Source organism: Diospyros lotus, chromosome 4 (assembly GCF_014633365.1).
Source record: "Diospyros lotus cultivar Yz01 chromosome 4, ASM1463336v1, whole genome shotgun sequence".
NCBI lineage: Eukaryota > Viridiplantae > Streptophyta > Magnoliopsida > Ericales > Ebenaceae > Diospyros > Diospyros lotus.
The window spans coordinates 4,448,618-4,469,405 of NC_068341.1; the positions used below are offsets into that span (position 1 = coordinate 4,448,618).

At 35.9% G+C, this 20,788-nt stretch overlaps 2 protein-coding genes and 1 pseudogene across 2 annotated transcripts; all 3 read right to left on the reverse strand.

Annotated features, from left to right (window-relative positions):
• Window positions 1–515: 515 nt before the first annotated feature.
• Window positions 516–1,925, reverse strand: LOC127800385 (probable aspartic proteinase GIP2; annotated as a pseudogene).
• A 1,015-nt stretch (window positions 1,926–2,940) lies between these two features.
• On the reverse strand, window positions 2,941–4,426 carry LOC127800364 (probable aspartic proteinase GIP2). Its single transcript, XM_052334940.1, has one exon. The coding sequence runs from the start codon at window positions 4,408–4,410 to the stop codon at window positions 3,061–3,063; it is 1,350 nt and encodes a 449-aa protein (XP_052190900.1). The 5' UTR covers window positions 4,411–4,426; the 3' UTR covers window positions 2,941–3,060.
• A 6,357-nt stretch (window positions 4,427–10,783) lies between these two features.
• Window positions 10,784–12,335, reverse strand: LOC127800824 (probable aspartic proteinase GIP2). The gene has a single exon (XM_052335660.1). The coding sequence runs from the start codon at window positions 12,312–12,314 to the stop codon at window positions 11,013–11,015; it is 1,302 nt and encodes a 433-aa protein (XP_052191620.1). The 5' UTR covers window positions 12,315–12,335; the 3' UTR covers window positions 10,784–11,012.
• Between the last annotated feature and the right edge of the window lie 8,453 nt (window positions 12,336–20,788).

Consider the following 20,788-nt stretch of genomic DNA (forward strand, 5'->3'; position numbering starts at 1 on the left):
ATCATTTTTTGTATTTTTTTTTTTAAATGGAACCAAAGTGGACAGTGGACACCCCTTAGCCCTCACCAAGAGATATTTTAATTAATAAGGAAATTTCAAAAAGTAAAAGCACATGTGAGAGGGCAAGCATGTGACTTACGAGTATAATTATTTTTTTATTCATTTGGGTGTCCAACCTTTGCTTGATTAATTTTTAAGGACAGGTGGCCTTTTCTTTAATGCACCCCAAATAAATTTAAATGTGAGTATAATTTATACTGTTTATTAAATTATATTTTTCTTTGAGATCAAAAGGTGGAATCTCTTATTTTAGGGTCTCCAGTTCAGGATCTCTAGTTCAGTCTCATAATTTCTGTTGGAGGGGTAAATATACGAAATTTATAACCAATTATATATAACTACTAGAATTCAGGATTCTTCGAAACAAACATATATAAGGTTTTAACTGGTGGGCTATGTGATTGGGGGCAATTTATATTGCCGTATAAAAGAGTTAATTTAATCCAAGTGGCAAATGCAAAACGGGAAGAGACACGACTTTATTTCTGAAACCAATGCCAACCTTTCACCAACAATATTTTTCAAAAACTCTCTCTCTCTCTCTCTCTCTCTTGCTAGTTGCTAGATCTCATGGGATGTGAAGTTCATGAAGTTGGCACAGGTGGTTTGGTCAAGCAAGAGAGAAGAACTGAAGCCCAGCTTCGATGCGTCCAGATCAAACTGCAGCAGATTGTCTTCAATCTGATGCCCACCAATCACAATGGAAGTTCTAGGGTTTTCCCCTCCATCCACGAACCCTAGACACGTTACGGTTTCACTCACTCTCACCCTTGAATTTGATCCAAAGATCCCCCAGTGCACGCTCTTGCTCTGCAACACCAGATCAATGACCGGCACCGGCGGGCCGATGCTTTCGAGTCTTTTGGAGCTGTAACACAGCTCGAAAGGTGCCACTGCTTTTACTCTTGGGACACCGACAAGCTGTTCGATGAAGGTCTTAATGATGGCCTTGTAGATTGATGTCTGCATTACCGTGTAAGGGTTGACGGTGCTGATCTTTGTTCCGCCATAGCTATCATTCTTGTTGATGGAGAGAAGGGTTTTGTTGAGGGGAACATTTTTTCCATTGATCTGGATGGACTTCACTCCGATGAAGTAATCTGAAGATTGCGCATCACCGAAATAAGAAGAAGCTGTGCTAACCGGGTTTTTGATCAATGGTGTGTAGAGAAGAGATTTGGAGACGTCAATATGGGGAAGATCTCCAAAGAAAACCACGCCATTAGCTTTGTGCGAAGAGCTCAAGCAAACGGCGAATTTCTTGGGCAAGCTAAAAGCAGAAGAGAGCTGGGGAGGAAGCGAAATGGCGGTCCATCCAAGACCGGCCATTCCAACGACGCCATTCGAGAGACCTTGTAACAGGAACGTGGCACTACAGGTGAAAGGGAAGCGAGGCACGGAAACAACTTTGCCGGGGTTTCCACCGTCGGTGGATTGGATGTATAATACATCCTGGGCTACCTCGCCCCGGTGCCCGTCTGGGTGACAGTGTTGTCCGGAAGGAGAGAGCAAGCGTCGCGGTTGCACCCTGGCTTTGGAGCTTCGGCGCAGTCTCCACAGGAGCCGGACTCGGCAAGTTTGCACAGGGCGGAGCCGCACCGGACCGGCTTGTAAGTGGAGCTGGCGTAGCCTTGCTGGCAGTCTACCCACAGGAACTGGCCGCCGAGATCGAGAGTGAGCTTCAGAGGGACTAAAGGGGTTCTTTGGGAGATATGGGTGAGATACTGCAGAGAGGATGGGTCTTTAGAGACGGGGAGAACCAGTGCTAGAGGCCGGAATGATTTGCCTGAAGCGGAGAAGGATATGGTGGAGAAGAAGAAGAAGAAGAAGAAGAGAAGAAGATGGTGAAAAGTAGAAGAAGCCATGTATATCTGTAATGGTTGAGACATGGAATGGGTGAATGAGCTTTTATGGGTGATTGTTGTGTCTGGTTTTGGATTAAATTATACTGACTTGCTTAAGAAATTGGAAAGCCAAGCCGGGAGATGCCTGTGGTGGGCCATAGTGGTCAATGCCGCCTGCTGTCAGTCACCTCCCTCATTGAATATATATATATATATAATAGTAATTTTAAATTTACAAATGATAATTTTTTTTTTAAATACTAAATAAAGATCAGACAAGAAATTAATGCACAGCATTTAATAAACAAAGCGATATTAAATATTTAAAGTTACCTTAAGCAATTATCATGGCCTCCTCTGCTTTTTTTTTTTTTTTTCTTCTCATGATATACTTTAACATCAATTATTTATTAAAAATTAAAAAAATCAAGAAAATGTGTTTAAATATTCAATAAAAACTCATATTTACTGTGGAAAAAATTAAATTAAAAATTTAATTCTTGAGAAATTATTTTGCTTTCATGATTCAAAAATTAATTAGATTTTGTTTTAGTTATGAATTGATTGGTTTTTCGATTTCTTTAGAGATAAATTAAAATTTTACGGGCTTAGAATTTTATCTCCAATTGATTTTTGTGGGACCACCATTCCATTCCCTCTCTAAGAAGCCTAACCTCTGTCGTGAATCTTTAACTTATTCCTCCTTGGATTAAATAAGTTAAAGATGAATTAAAATAGTGATATTACCTTCAAATAATACATATCATATTTGAATTAATAATTTTGAAAGAATATAATTAAACAGATATTAGCCAGTAAATGATCATTAATTTGACATTTTCTCAAATAAATTCAGCTTTGAAGTGAGAAAGTATATATAACATAATTTATGTCCTCTATATAAAATTAATGTAGACATAATTAATATGCACGTATTAGGTATAATTATATATAAATCGTTCACAAAGTTTTTTGAAAAATAAATTTAATCTTTATACTAATTAATTAATCCAAAATTTTATTTGAAATGAAGCCATGCACGTGATTAATTTCTCCACGTGGAGATAATATATATGGACTTATAGTAATTTATTCGAAAGAAAAGGGAGAGGTCACAATTCTCTAAAACAAAATCATGACTATTGATTTAAAATTCTTAATTTGGATGAGATGTGAAGTTGAAGTTGGCACAGGCGGTTTGCTTCAACAGGAGAGAAGAACTGAAGCCCAGCTTTGATGCGGCCAGATCAAACTGCAGCAGATTGTCTTCAATCTGATGCCCTCCAATCACAATGGATGTTCTTTGGTCTACCCCTCCATTCACGAACCCTAGACACATCGTACTTTCACTCACTTTCACCATTGAATTAGCTCCAAAGATCCTCCAGTACACACTCTTGTTCTGCAACACCAGATCAATGGCCGGCACCGCCGGCCCGCCTCTGGTGCCTCCGATTCTTTCGGAGCTGAAACACAGCTTGAAAGGCCGCACTGCTTTCACTCTTGGGACATCGCCAAGCTGTTGGATGAAGGCCTTAGTGAAGGCATTGTAGACTGGAGTCACCATCACTGTGTAGGGGTTGACAGTGCTGATCTTGGTTCCTCCAAAGCCGCTAATCTGGTCGATGGAAAGAAGAGTTTTGTTGAGGGGAACTTTCCGGCCATTGATCTTGATGGACTTCAATCCAATGAAGTAATCTGTAGATGACTCTTCTCCAAAAAAAGCAGAAGCCGTGCTAACAGGGTTTTTGAGGAGTGGGGTGTAGAGGAGAGACTTGGATACGTCAATATGGGGATGAAGAACGTAGGGGCCATCCCCAAAGAAAACCACGCCGCCTTGGGCTGAAGAGCTCAGGCAAATTGCGAATTTTTGGGGGAAGCCGAAAGCGGCAGAGAGCTGGGGAGGAAGGGAAATGTTGGTCCATCCAAGCCCGGCCATTCCGGCAACGCCATTAGCGAGGCCTTTTAACAGGGAAGTGGGAGCACAGGTGAAAGGGAAGTGAGGCACGGAGACAAACATGCCCGGGTTGGGGCCGTCGGTGGATTGGATGGAGATAACATCCTGGGAGAGATCGCCGCCGTAAGCCGTGCTTGTAACGGTGTTGTCCAGAAGGAGTACACAACCGTTGACGGTGCAACGTCCCTTTTGCAGTTTAGGGCATTGATCGCAGCCGCCATTGATGACGAGTTTGCAAAGAGCGGAGTCGCACATGGACGCCCTGTAACTGGAGCTGGCAAAGCCATGCTCACAGTCGGCCCACAAGAACCTGCCGGCGAGATCGAGAGTGAGTTTTAATGGAACAAGAGGTGTTCCTTGGGAGATATGGGTGAGGTACTGGAGAGTAGGCGGGTCTTTGGAGACTGGAAGGAGCAGTGCTCTAGGCCTGGAAGATGTGGCCGCAGTGGCGAAGGAGGAGATGGCGGTGAAGAAGAAGACGAAGAAGAAGGAGATGATCATGAAGCTGAAGAAGACGTGAGAAAGGTGATGAAAAGTGGAAGAAGCCATGGCTTCAGAGCTGTCACACTACTGAATGTCTGGTAGTGAAATCTCCATGGATGGATCTGTATATTTATAGCAGGGATTCAGGGATTATTGAATTGAACACGTTATGGGAAAATGGAAACCAGCCTGGAGATGCATGTGGCGGGCCATACTGCCATACGTATAGGTCAAAGGTGGCGCGTTTTATAGTTGACCCATCTACGCATGAAATATTTAACACGGAAAATGCTAGTTATAGGAGTGTTCAAAAAAATCGTTGGACCGCAGTTTTCAGTCGAATCGAACCGAATCGGCCAGTTTTTTGAATGTGTGGTTCGGTTTGGTTTGGAAATTTGCCAAACCGCGCGGTTCGGTTTAAAACCAAACCGCCCGAGTATATATATAATATATAAATTAAAAAAATAAAAAAAATAAAAAATAAAAAATAAAAAATATATATATAAAATGCCTAGGGCGGGCGTCATCGGCCTCCTTCCTTCCTCTCATCTTTCTTGTCCTCTCCACTGCCGTTTTCATGGCCTTTCTCGAGGCTGCTTTCTTGCGGCTCGCTGCCTTGCTTCGGGCTCTCTAGATGACGTTTCACTTGCTCCTCCTCTCCGCCTGCATCTTCCGACGAACTCCTCTCCCTCGGGTTGCCGCCGGCGTTGCCTCTGTTCTTCTCGACTCTCAACTTCAGCACCTGTAGAAGCTCGTTTGCCGCCTTCCCCTTGCTCCGCCGGTTCTTGATCAGGACCTTGCTGATGTCCGCCGGAGTCATCCGCGCCTCGCCTACCACCTCCTCCAACTCCGTTAATAGCCGCTCGTCCAAGTTGTCTTCACCCAACCCTAGGTAATTCTTCAGCAAAATCTTCGCCAAATGGATAACATTTGAACCCGCGGAAATCGAACCGAATCAAATCGCAAACTGCGGTTTGGTTCGGTTCGGTTTTCAGCACCAAATCAAATCGATCGGTTTGATTTGGTACAAAACCGACTTTGCGGTTTGGTGTTTTAAACCGGTTTAAAATCGGTCAAACCGAACCACGAACACCCCTAGCTAGTTAACAAATAGATGAGTTATGAAGAAAATATGATTGAAATCATCAAAATATAAAATTGTCCTTATCTAATTTGTTGGTGTAATTTGAAACCCAATTGAGCTAAGCTCCCTTTGATTGAACTTTATGATTGGTGAAACTCGATAATTGATGATAAAGTTCAATTTATGAAATTGATCAAACTTTATGATTGGTGAAACTCGATTCAATTATCGACTTATTATATATCTCATGAATATATATAATACGATTTATTTAACATTAGTGAATAAATATTAGTAAGTAATTGATTACAAATATTGATTGTTGAGTCGGAGGTTAAATTTTTTTACTTAAATAGCTCTGTTTATTAAAATTTTAACAATTATGTTATTATATATTTAACGATAATTACAGATTTAAAATATAATAATCTCAAAATAATGTATATTTAATATGTAAAGAAACCCGCGTGATTCTTAAAAATTAGTACTGATTACAGAAAACGAAGAGCACGTGATTATATATTCGCCACGCGAACATATACAGATTCGTGGGCACTTCCCAAGAGTATAAATATACTCATTTTTTCATAAATAATATATATTTGTTATAATTTATTATTAAAAATTTAAATGTGTTAAATGAATGCTCCAACATTACTGAACAGGACCTTAATTTAATCCAAGTTGCAATAACAAACAAGCAATTTGGTGGTCGGTTGGATAAAACTTTATTTATTAAAGTTAATAAGTTAAGCTTGAGTTTAGATTTGAAACTTAATTCGGAAATTAATTGAGTTGGAGCTCAATAAAGTTTAGATTGTTAACTCACAAGTTAACTTGAGAGAATCACAAACATAGTCAATTATAGGCTGACCAATAAATTCATTTATACATGTGTTAATAAATTTATTTATAATTTTATAAAAATATTATTTAATATAAAATTATCAAAATTAAAATTATTATAATAATATCATTAAATTTTGTTGAGTTTGATTTTGAGAACGTTTTGTTGATGAGAAATTAAATATAAAAACTTTAATACACTTTTTCCATTAGAATTTATTAATAATAAGATATGTTGTAATTTGAATATTAATCAACTAATGTATGAATTTAATAGAAAATAATTATTATTTAATTAAATAAAAAAATATTTAGTTGAATAACAAGTGTTGAACTGGATTAACTTATTTTTTTAATTGAGTAAAACTTGAACATTCAAGGGATTAATTGGTTACATATTTATTATACTCGAATATATCATAGAATAGTATTACTCAGGTAACTAAAGAGATAATTGACTAAGCGATACATCAATCAAGTAACTATATCCTTTAATCAAATAATAAATCTAAATCAAATTAAATGACAAGTCTCTACATTTATATCATTAGATGATTAAGAAGAAATATTATATTAATCGAGTAAATAATTTCTTAGTCGAGGAAACATAAATCTTACTCGATTAATAATTATTAATTGATTAAATTAAAGTTATAGTTGAGTGAAGTCATATTTTACTTGAGTATATATCAAAAAAACTTAATCAATTACATATCTCACTCCATACATAGTTTACTTGACTAATGTTACATTAAATTTTAAAATACTACCCGTTTCAAATAACATTAAATGCACATTTCAAGTATTATATCGACAGACAAAATTTATAAACTGACATGACACTTAAGACTACTATTATAAATGATATATAATATTACTTCCATATATAATATATATGCAAAAAAATAAAAAATTGTACATTTTACATATCATAAGTTGCAATTTATATTAATTAATATAACAATTGAGATATATTAATTGTTAATAAAATATTTAAGTTTCTCAATATATTGATGTGGTTAAGTTTGCTTAAATTTTCATCAAAGATAAGTTTAACTAAACACACCATATAAATACTTCACTTAGAAATTATAATAAAACTCTAGATGAACTAAACATTGAAGTGCCAAAGAGAAAAGAAATGAAGAAGAGACAAACAAATCCACAATCAATTCTCACTTGCTGTCGTCGTAGCCTTCAGGTTCCATCTCGACGGCTAGTCACTACAAAAAATCAACGTTTTAGCGACAAAAAAATTTTGTTGCTAAAGCGTCAAAATCCTTCGCTAAATTTTTTAGCGATGGATTTATTGATGTTTTTATGAAGCATCAAATGATGCCAAAATGATGGGAGGTCACTTGGCAATCGTGGATTGCTTTTTGGGCGCCCATTGAATGGCCATTTTGGCGGCCTCCTTTTGGCCCAAGCCCTTTATTTTGTCTGCTAGCCTGTTGCAAATCGTGTTGCACAATCTCATCCCAGTTGTTGTTGTTGCCTTTATGATTTGTCATTGTAGCCATTCAATTGCCTTATTTATCGCACAGTATCGAAATTAGTGAAGGCTTTGGAAGACGAAGAAAGAGAAGGGATGGTCGAGAGTCTTTCATTTGTGTTAGGGTTTTATTTTCTCTCTGTGTACAGTCTTCATCCTCCTTTCATTCTTCTGTGTTCTCTAGTTCGTTTAAGGTAAACTCTTAACCTGTATGAAGTGATTTTTGAGCAATTTTTGTTAGAGAACCAGGGTTGTCCAGTTTTGTTCTTGTGGGTGTAATCGGATTTATTCATATAGTGCAACGAGCTTTTCTCACCGAAATTCAAGTGAGCGTAGCCCCGATTTGGGAAGAACCACTATAAATCTCGTCTCTTGTTACGTTTTTGTTTTTGATATGTGTTGTGTTTGAGTTATAGGTTTTTATACTCTTAGGCGTCAGTTTTTATTCAGCAATGTGTGATTTTGGTTTGAGTAAGTGTTTGCTATACTCTGTCATTTGTAACAAGTGACGTTATTTTTTTAACAATGGAATTAGCAACGAAAATTATATCCATCGCTAATTAATAACAAAATAATTTCATTCTTAAATTTCATCGCTAAAAATTATTTAGTTCGTCGTTGGCCAATGTCAGACTCCTGCTCCTCATCGGAAGCCGATCATTGTGGGGGCTATCGTCTGTTATTGCCGCCTGTCATTGCATACATTCCTTCCCTACCATCGCCGTACTCCTTCTTCCTTTTTGAAGCCGGTCATTGTGGGGCTATTGCTAGCCACCACTGCCTACCACTGCACACCTCTATCTCTGCCACCACCACACACCTCCTCCTTCTCCATAGTCGTTGCGCACCTTATTCTGCTCCACACAACTTCTTTTCGTCGAGCTCGAGTCAAACTCAAACCCAAGCTTATAAACTATCTTGGTGAAACTCAACATGACTTGACTCAATTGCAAACTCTACGCTCAAATGCATGTTATTTCTATGTAACAAGATCACCAGATGGGTGGTCGGCACGTTAATTGAAGAGATCGTTGTGGATTAGGCACAATATATGAAATTTCAAGAGAAAGTGGAAATCAAATCAACCCGGCTGGGCGGGGCATCGAGGTCAAACTTAGGTGCCAACCTGTAAATTGCTCACATAATTTTTGTGGGTGTCTCTGGTCATTTATTTCATATATAACTTATCAATTTAATTAGTACCATTAAACAAACAAGTACCCAGTGATTATTATATATATAGGTGCAATGCATCAGCAACATATAATACATACATCGATCATTATTGAGGAAGAAACTTTATTTTAGTTTATTTATATGTCTTGTTAGAATAATTTAACAAATATATATATATAGAATATGAATATTCCTCTAATAAAGGGACATGATGCATCATGATATTTAATTAAGGAAGTAGGACTTATATATGTAGGCATTTTTTTTTTAAAATAATAAGTCTTGTAAAGCTATAGTTTTAATTAGATTCTCAAGTGTAACAACTTCTTTTAACCAAACTTAAAGACAAAGTCAATTATGAGGACACAATATTTTGTACACGTATATTTTATGTAATTTCTATTTTATTAAAAATAAATTAAGTTTTATTCAATAAATATTGTTTAAGATTTTGTTCTTGTTTTTGTGAAATTTTCTTACAAATTTCATAAATCCACAACTGGATCTCGTCGGATCTGATCAGACCGCAATGATGATGCTATTTGGATCTACTTAGATCTGATCTGACCATATCAAATCTCTCTAGATCTGGTTGGTTCTCTTTGAGCTTGATTAATTTGGCCACATCTTGTCCGGCCCTAGCGAGTCTGATCAAATCCAATATTCGAACCTAGTCGAATTTGGTCGAATTCTGCTACGTATCAAACTGAGTTGATTCATATCACAGATCTCTAGCAAATTCACACTCGTCTCGTCGAGTCTCACTGCCAATGATTGTCCCATCTGCTCCATTATTTCCGTCGACCTCACCAATGCATGGCAAATGGCAATTCCAACCTCACAAGGATGATAGTATATATTACCTTCAAATGACAAGACCCTATGATCCATTGATTCACATTTCAAGTCCATTTGAGAAAGTACGTAATGTGATTGATCCTTCATTCATGAAATTGCTAAACCCTTCCTTTTAATTAGCTTCAAAGATTAATTGTATATCGGCCTTTCTTCGAGTGTGCATTAACCTACTTAATTAGGTCATTAATAATTATATTATCCCTCGTTGGGGTCATTCAAGCTTTTTTACAACTTTCCTTAATTTGTGGGCATTTAGTCAAGTGTAGTCCTAGCTAGAATGTTAATCGAGATTGAAATCAGTATGAATGGACTATATATGCTTAATTATTAGCTTGTTGTGTATGGATTGCAAATGATTTGATGGGTTGTGTAATCTTTTCGTTCTTGTTGATCCTAGCAAGTTATCTTAACTTGATATTGGCTAGCTCATTCTTCTCTCAACTATCCTTTGTTTTGCAAATGATTCGATTGATGGGTTGTGTAATCTTTTGCTTGATCCTTAAATTGCAACCTCGCGCGGGTATATCAATCATATTTTGTAAAGCTTTTAATTAATTAAGTGTCTTTCTTAATATTTAATGTTAATTTACTTATATACTTAGCATTTGTTAAAATGAATAAGATAAGATTATATTAAAATAAATTATTTATAAAGTCCAAAATAAATTATCCGAAAAGAGAAAGAGATAAATTTATCTGAAAAATTCAAGATAAAAAATCACATGATTTTTTTAAAAATAAATTTAATAAACATAATAAAAAATACTTATTTTTGAAATATTTTTTATATCTTACTTTATTTATTTATTTATATCTTAATTAACAAATATTATTTAAAAAAAAGAAAAGAAAAATAAGCGTGGGGTCTATTACAAAAATGCTCCATTCATCCATATTATTTTCCATTAGTTTAATGCATACGAATGTTGTAAAGATATCCATTCAGAAATTAAAAGAAGGGATATGAAGGCATACATAAAAAGTGAAAAAAACACATCATCTTATTACTGGATGAAATAAAGTAAGGAATACAACTTAATTTGAAAGCCACCTCAACACACCATATGTATATGGCCAATTATTTAATCATATGATCATACTGCATATAATTAAGTAGATTATTTCAGTATTATACTATTTCATATATATATGCGAATATGTATGTGTGTATATATGTCTAGATATAGAGATATATATATATACACACGTATATTAAGCATTGGAGGTGAAGTTGAAGTTGGCACAGGTTGTTTGTCTGAACAAGAGTGAAGAGGTGAAGCCCAGCCTCGATCTAGCAACATCAAACTGCAGAAGATTGTCTTCAATGGTGTGGCCTCCAATCACAATAGAAGTTCTAGGGTTAGATCCTCCATCAACAAACCCTAGACACAGAACATCTTCACTGACCTGAACCATCGAGTTTGCTCCGAAGATCCTCCAGTAAACATCCTCATTTTGCAGCACCAGATCGATAGCAGGAACGCCTGGTCCAACCCTCGTGCTGCTGATGTTCTTCGAATCGAAGCAAGCCCCAAATGGCGCCACTGAATCTACCCTCTTAACGTTGGCGAGTTCGTTCACGAAGAAATTAGTGACAGCGTTGTAGATGGAGGATTCCAGGACTGTGTAAGGATTTACAGTGCTGATCTTAGTTCCGCCGTAGCCATTGTTGTCGATGGTAAGGAGTGATGTGTTTATTGGTACTGTTTTCTCGCTGATTTTGATAGATTTGACTCTGATGAAGTATTCCGACGACGGGTCGCCCGAGGAATAAGCGGAAGCGGTGCTCACTGGGTTGAGGATGAGCGGAGTGTAGATGAGGGATTTCGAGACGTCGATGCCGGGAAGGAAAACGTACGGCGATTCGCCGAAGAAGACGACGCCATTTGAGGAGGTGGATGAGGTTAAACAAATGGCGAACCTTCTGGGGAAGCTAAAAGAGGCGGCGAACTGGATAGGAAGCGAAATTTTGGTCCTTCCGAGGCCGGCCATGCCCTTGACGCCGGCGGCCAGGCCTTCTAGCAAAAATGTAGATCCACAAACGAAGAGGAACTGATTGACGGAGACAACCCTCCCGGGGTTCTTCCCATCGGCGGACTGGATGGTGACAACATCGGCGGCCAGTTCGCCACCGGTGGCGGTGTGGGTGACGGTGTTGTCCGGAAGGAGGCCGCAAGTGTTGTTGTTGCAGCCTGGGCCGGGGGGAGAGTAGCACTCCCCGCAGCCATCGGCGCCAGCGAGCGAGCACTGGGCGGAGCGGCACCTCGCGGGGCGGTAGGTGGTGGAGGTGTAGCCCTGCTGGCAGTCGACCCACAAGAACTGGCCGCCTAGATCGAGCGTTAGGGGCACCGACACCGGAGGAGTTCTCTGGGTGAGGTTGGTGATGTATTGGAGGGTGGCAGCGTCTTTCTTGACGGGGAGGATGAGGGCCTTTGGGCGGAAAGAGGTCTGGGCTGCGGCGGAGGCAGCCAGGAGAAGGGCGGAGAAGAGAATGAGATGGGTTGAAGTAGCCATTGGGGAAGCTATGGCAATGGAGGAGACGGTGGCCATATATATTTATAGATTAGATATCTGGTCTAGCTTGCAGTAGAGTAGTCAAGGATGGCGATCTGAAGGGTGGTGACAACTAAGCATATTTCCAGAAGCGTGTCGGCTTTGGATATTTGACTTTGATTCTAACTAATTATATCTCTTTCTTAATCTGTGGACGTAAAAGATTATGATTATTATTATTATTACTATAAGATAATTACGAGTTGGGACAAATGTTATGTTGCTTCTCAATTTAATAAGTTTGCTCAATGTTAGAGGGCACACACGTACGTGTTAGCCTTATCCAAACTGCCGTACGTGTCTGCACATAGCAATTTATTATGTGGTCACGAGGACAAATGACGATAGTTTTCATATTAAATTACACTTTTCTAATTGTAATTAATTACCACGTATTTTTCCTTATAATGTTCATTATTATTTTACAATTAATGCTTTAAATATAATAATTGATTTTGCTTTTTTACAAAAAGCGTTTAGTGTATTTTAAAATAATCTGATTGAAGCATTACCCCATATTTATAAATAATTTTTATCAACAATTCTAATGAAATAAAAATTAAATAAAAAAACCTGATCCCTAGGTGGGTGCTTAGCTGAAGCTTTAAATGTACCAGTTGAGAAAATTGAATTAAAAAACATGAAATTGACGTGTTGAATTTTAGGGTGTGTTTGATTGAAATTATTTTTTATGAAAAATATCACATCAATAAAAAAAATTTTATGCTTTGATGTTTGATTGTTTAATATTTTTCATAAAAAATTTTCATGATACAATACTTTGAAGCATATTTTAACCCATTTTTCATAGAAAATTACAATTTGGAGAGATGAGAATTGTTTTCCATGGAATTAAAAAATATTTTATTTTTCTATCTTTTTCTAATCAAACGTGATTGAAATTATTTTTCATGAAAAATGTCACATTAATAAAAAAAATTCCATACTTGGATGTTTGATTGCTTAACATTTTTCATATAAAATTTTCATGATACAACACATTGAAACATATTTTGACCCATTTTCCATAGAAATTTGCAACTAAGGGAAAGTGGGAATTATTTTTCATGAAATCAAAAAATATTTTTCTTTTTCATCTTTTTTTCAATCAAACAGACGCTTAGAGCATATTTAATTATAATTGTTTTTCATAAAAAATATTACATCAATAAAAAAATTTTCATGCTTGCATGTTTGATTAATTAACATTTTTTATGAAAAATTTTCATAGTACAATATATTGAAGCATGTTTTACCTTATTTTTTATAAAAAAAATTATAACTAAGAAGAGACAGAAATTATTTTTTTATAAAATTAAAAATATTTTTTCTTTCATCTTTTTTTCAATTAAACACACCCTTAGTTATGTTAACATGCATCTTCCTATCTATGCTTTGATGCCTTATCGATGTTGCGACACTGGGGTGGGTGGGTCCATGTGTGGTACCCAATAGGTACTAGTGGTGGTAGCCCGCAAAAAGGAAAGTAAGGTGCTTAGGCGGTCCCTTCTTTCCACGTATTAATTAATTATTAAAGGCGTGTATGTATGTGTGATTTGACTTGACTAGTAAAATTTTTAAATTAAAAATTTTTACAATGATATATATCTTCGATAAAAGGAACACTTTATAGAAATGTCACATTTGATTCCGTTCTCGTGCCTGGTATTGGCGTGTACGCAAAATTAAAGATTTGGAATGTTAAAGAGCCATTAATAGACAATTGTTTATGTGGGTATGATGAAGTTGACCATGTTAATTAGTCGGTAAGGTAATCAGGTCAGCAACTCAATTAAACAAATGTTCTTTTATCAAAATTGGCAAGAACAAGATTGGTAAAGCAACTGGAGGGATCGATGTTCATGACCAGACCAGCCATCTCAACCATATATATGTCTATTATTCAAGGGAGGATAATAATGGCTTTATTTTAAACTTTTTTTTTTTGTACCACCCAAGGTGATTCGAGAAGGGTCCAAGGGGTAAAATCCCCTTTTACGGGTTTTCCCCATCCGATGGCTTAAATTAGTATCACGATTTGTTTTTAGTAATGACAATGAATAAATAAATAAAATTATAAATGAAACAGCTACGATTTATCAGGCCGATTTTGTTATATATCACAAGATACTAATCAATAATATAACAATATAAGTGTAAAGAAACCACCTGAGAAGATGCAGCAGGAAACACCGACCTTAAAATTAGGGATAATGCTACATGAATAATTTTATCGTGATAAGTTTGTTGACAATTAAATTTGTCACAATAATTTAAGTTAATGAACAACCCAATTTTTGAATACCCACCCAAATCCTTCTTCCTCGTACTCATACTCGTACTCTCTCTCTCCCCCAAATTTGGGCTTCTTCCTCACCTTCTCTCCCCAAAGCGTCTTTCCAAAAGTCCGAAGCCTCTTTGATCTCCTTGATTTCTAAGATTCTCAACATCCCTTCTTGCAACAGCAACGGTCCTCCGGCATCCCCCCTACCACTCCAGCGACGTCTCTTTCGGAGTCCCCTCTACTCTCAGCCTCAATCTCTCCCGCTCCCCACTCTCTCTCTCTTTCTCAATATTTATATATATATATATATATATATTTCAGCCTACTATCTGTCTCTTACTTTCACCGGTGAGAGTGCAATTTTGTTCACCCTCTTTAACGGGGTGAACATCACCCTCACACTTTTTGTGAGGGTGAGAAAAGCAACGAAACAGCATGTAGTGAAATAATTGTCGTTCCGTTGCTTGATGTTCACCCCGTTAAAGGGGGTGTACAAAATCGCACTCCATCGTTGGTCTCTCTCATTCTTCCCTCTCTCTCTTCTCGTTCTCGCAGTCGTTGAAACAATCGCCACCACTATTCACCTTTACTACTACTATCGATTAGGTTGCATGGAAACGGAAACGGGAGACGTTTTCGATAGGAAGCGAAAACGCGAAAACGGTATTTTTCTAAAAAAATAGGAAACGTAAACGCGGGGTAAATTGTAAATATTAAAAATATAGAGGTTTTTTTATAAATATAATTTTTAATATAAAAAAATAAAAAAATTCAAATATAAACAAATATTTGAATTTCTCTTACTGTAAGATTTCTAATTAAAGCATCAACCAAATATTTGAACAAAATAACAGCTTTTCAAATACGAGCATTTCTCTTATTGTAAGATTTCTAATTAAAGCATCAACCAATTCTTAACTGCATATATCAAAATTACATACAAAACTCACTTAAATTAAATATATAGAACATAATTGCCAACCCTGTAATTGCACATACAACACTGTAATTGCATACAAAACTCATTTAAATTAAATATACACAACTATACAAGCCATTAGTCAACACTGTAATTGCACATACAAGCCACAAAGAGGGAAGCAACCAAGGAGAATCAGGAGATTACTTACAAGAGTGCGACGAAACAGAAGACAACACGACAGCGAAGGCAACGACGAAGACGGCAAAGGCGACGGTGAAGACAGCAAAGGCGACGGCGAAGACGGCAAAGGCGACGACGAAGACGGCAAAGGCGACGATGAAGATGGCTAAGAGGACGACGAAGACGACGAAGGCGATGACAAAGACAGCTAAGGTGACGACGAAGGAGATGAAGTGAGGCGCTGAAGTAGACGGCGATGAGCACTGAAACAAACCAGAGGGGCAAGTGCGACGAAGCTGACGGCGGCGAGAGCCACAAAACAACCAAACCAGAAGCAGGTAGCGGCGAGAGCGAAGGCAATCGAACTCGAACTGGAAGAAGAAGAAGGAGAAGAAGAGGAGGAGAGGAAAAATTTAGGGATTTAGGGCTTTTGTTCAAGTCGCAGCCCACTTTTGGAAACGCATTTCTAGAATTTTTTTTTTAATTACGGAAACGTTTCTTAAGTTTATAAAAATTACACAAACGGCCCGAAAACGTTTCGGGCCATTTTTAACCGTTTTCGAAACGGGAAACGGTTCAGAAATGCCGAAACGACGCCTCCGAGCCGTTTCCGTGCTTCATAGACTGTCGACGCCTCCATCTCATTTTTTCTCGGTCTTCTCTCTCTCTCTAGGCCTTCTCTCTCTTTAGGTCTTCTCTCTCTCTCTCTTTCTCTAGAACTTCACTCTTTCTTGGCCGACGCCTCTATCTTCAGCCACCACCAACATTCTTTTGCTATCGTCATTCCCGTCTGTTCACATCGGTGATCAGCTGATCATTTTGCTTCTAATTTTTAAAAAATTAAACTAACACATATATAATAAATATATAGTATATTTATTGAAAATATATTTGAATATGACTTTGAGTTAAATATACATATTTTTTAAATAAAAATTTAAACTAAACAGAGACAGAATAAATAACATATTTTGGGTTAAAAATATTTTTATGTTATTATTTGCATAACGTGAAATATAATACTATAATTTTTATAATTTTACATATAAGATTTGAATTTTCTAAAATGCAATATTATGATTTTGTATAATTTTATGTATAATTTTTAACCTTTTAATTCTGACAATATAAATAAATAATAACATAACAATATATATAATTATTTATACATAAGATAATTATAAAATATATAAAATTTTATGTTTTGTGATGAATGATAAGAGAAGAAATATAATTGTATTGTGATTGACATATATATATATATATATGAATATATCTTTTTATTAAAAATAAATATTATAATATTATAGTTTGTAATTTGATTTCATTTTATAACTAAAAAATGAAACAAAATTACAAAATATTTTTTTAAAAATAGCAAGCCAAACTATGCTCTTAAAAGGTTCAACATATTACAAGCTATGCTCTTAAAATTTTTAAATGTTGCAAAATATATTTAATTTAGTCCAAATAATTTTGTATAATATATTTTTAAAAATATATTTGTTTATATTTATATATATGTAAATATTTTATGTAATATATGTACATAGTTTGTGTATATTTATATTTTATAGAATATACTGAAAATTTTTATGTTTTGTACGAATAATATGGGCAGGGAACGATGTCAGAGGCAGCTGCATTGATGATGAACGGTGGCTGCTACAACAACAGTGGAGGTAGATGACGAATGACGATAGAAGAAAATCAGTGGGCGAGAACAGAAAACCTAGAGAGAAAGAAAGATGAAGGCGCCAACGAACGCTGGAACGATAGAGGTGGACAATGATGGAGGTTGCACTGGTTGTAACAAACAATAGCTTCAATGATAGAGGTGTCAAAAGGGTCGGGTGACCCGACCCGTTACTGTTCAAACGGCCCGGGCTGGGCCAAAGAAATTGGGCCCACGGCCTGGCCCGTGGCTCGTTGGGCCCTTATGGGCCAGTAAGGTCCTTACTTATTTTTTTTTAATTTTATTATTGTTTAGTAATTATTGATATTGAATACTAAAAAATTTAATTTCGCAATATATATAAATAATAACCATCAATTTATTTAAAATTTTTAAGTTAAATTTTTTATATATTTAAATTATAAATAAACATTCTTCTTTTTATATTTACATTATTTTTCATATCAATTCACAAGAAAATTTATAAGGCATATAAAATTTTGAAATATAAAATGATGCAATAATATTTAAAACTTAAGAATTAAGATAGAAAATATTTTAAAAAGAAAAAAACTAATTTTTATATATGTGTTATTTTGATATTTATATATGTATATATTATATGTATTATTTTTAAAAAATTATTTTAAAAAAAGAAAAAAAAAGGGTCGGGCCCACCGGGCCCTATCCATGGCAAAAGGGCCCGGGCTCAGCCTGGCCCAGCCCGTTTAAAAAGTCCGTGGGCCGACTCGGGCCGACCGGTCTTTTTGACATCTCTATTCAATGGTGGCGGAGGTGGTTGTGTTGGTGCCAATGGTGATGAGAACGAGAAGAGAGTGGGAGAATGAGAATGAGAGAAAGAGAGGGAGAATGAGAATGAGAGAGAGGGGGGGAGAGAGAGAGATGGGCAACGGCGAGAATGGCAACAAGAAGCATTGATGGTAGCAGCGAACGGCAAACGACGAGCTATATTACAAGAACTAGCAAAGAAAGAGAGGCGATAGAGGAAGAAGAGAGAGAGAGTATGAGAATGGATCCTGAGAAAGTAGATAGCAAAGTGGGTATCCAATTTGAGGGTAGATTTATGATTTGGGATTATGCTTCACGGACAATCACTTTGTCAATTTGGTTGATAACTCTAAATTGTCATGATATTTTGATACCAATTTATTGCGATAAATTGAAGGTCCAAATATTTTGTATCTCCGCCCAAATTGGTCATGTTCTCTCGGAAACCCATATATTCCCCCCTTTCTTGAATTCCCTCCCTCTCTCTATTTGTTCATATTCGACGTGATGTTGTGGTGTTGTTGTCGTTAATCCTCACTAGCAACGACCACCATCTTTGCTTCCCATGCATCCCTAACACCGTCAGCCTCTGATTCGCTAGGTATGGATCTAACATCTCCGTCAGCCTACGTTGCCAGTGAGCTCGAAGACGAAGGAAATTTGTCGTCGATGAGCTTGCCTATGTCGGTGGGCGGTGGTCAGTGCTCGATGCTCATGAATGCCTCACTCTTTCTCTCTCTAGGTCTTTTATTCTCGCTCGCCACTTCTCTCACGTTGTCGTTCAACGTATGCCGTCGCTGACAGCTCCATCTACTTCTCTCTCTCCCTCTTTTTGCTAACAATGACTCTGTCATCCTCCTCCTCCATCATTCACTAGCTGTGCTATCTAAATGTAAATGTACACAAATTAAATATATATATTAAACCAAGATTTACATATTTATAAATATACACAAATTAAGTATATATATTATATAAAAGATTTACATATGTATAAATATACTCAAATATATTTTTTTAAATATAATTATAAACTAAAAATATATTATATAAAATTATCTATCTAGACTAAATTAAACCTATTTTATTACTTTTAAAAATTTTGGCTTGTAACTTTTAAGAATATAGGTTGGGTTGTTATTTTTTAAAAAATATTTATAGTTTTGTTTTATTTTTTAAATTATAAAATAAAAATCAAACTATAAACTATAATATTATAATATTTATTTTTAATAAAAAGATATATTCATATATCCATCACAATACAATTATATGTTTTTCTCTTTATCATTCATACAAAACATAAAATTTTATGTATTTTATAATTATTTTATCTATAAATAATTATGTATATTTGCATGTTATTATTTATTTGTATTAGGTCAAAAATTGTATGTAAAATTATACAAAATCTTAAAATTATATTTTTCAAAAATAAAAAATTATATTTAAAGTTAAACAAAACCATAATTTCATGCAAGTAATGTAAATAGATAAGAAAATAAATAATATGCAAGTAATATATAATACCATATATTATATATTTATATATGTTATGGTTTAACAGAAGACCTAGAGAAAGAGAAGTTGGCATAGTGGAAGCAGACGACAGAGAGAAACGATAGAAGATCCAGAGAGAGAAAAAAGAGATGGAGACATCTACGACCGCTAAAATGGCAAAGGTGGACGGTTATGGAAGCTGGAACAGAGGCGAACGATGACTACACTACATTGATGGTGATAGAGGTGATTATGTCAATGGCAACGACAATGAGAATAAGAGAAGAGAAGAAGAAATAGGGAAAGAATGGAAGAAGAAAGAGAGAGAAATGGAGGGGGAGATGGAGACGTTGGTGGGAGCTTCAACAATAAGAATGAGTAGAAAGAGGTGAGAGAGGAGGAAAGAGATAGAGTATTGAGAAAAAGATTATTCTACTTTACTCGAATTAGTTGATGTATAAGATGACTAAAGATATCAAATGTCAAAAATGTCATCTTGAAATTGATGCCTCGCCTCGAAAACATCACACGTGCGTTTAAATAAAATTCAAGAGAATTTTATTATAGATAAAATCTGCCCGAAGTGAACTGGGCCACCCAACACGAGCGAATTTCATCTGTAGAGTGTGGGCTCGATAATTTTTTGATAAATTCATGCATCAACTTTTTTGGAGCAATGTAGTACGACTCTTTGAGAAAAAAGAGTAAGAACACTAGGAAGTAGGCAACAAGATAGAGTATTCAATTTGAGGATAAATTTATAATTGAAATAAAGAGTAGGTTCGTAATTTCAACGTGTTGACAACTAGTTGTTCATCAAGCATTACCCTTATAATTGAAGTAAGAGATAAATTTGTAATTAAAGCATAATTGTCACCATAGTTGTCACCCAAATGATTGTTCATGTAGCATTATTCTAAAATTAGTAGTGTTTTCTGGTTCAGAGGTTCTGATCGATCGATGCAGGTACAGGTACAGATACAGATAAAAAAGAAAAATTGTACAACCATCAGAGATAGTAGGTTTAATCTACCCTCAGATTGAACCCAAAAATCAAAATTTCTTCACCCAGAGATGATCAGGAT

Bases quoted from the DNA above. Each gene is read 5' to 3' on its own strand.
- LOC127800364 (XM_052334940.1), bottom strand. From the start codon at position 4,410: ATGGCTTCTTCCACTTTTCATCACCTTTCTCACGTCTTCTTCAGCTTC.
- LOC127800824 (XM_052335660.1), bottom strand. From the start codon at position 12,314: ATGGCTACTTCAACCCATCTCATTCTCTTCTCCGCCCTTCTCCTGGCT.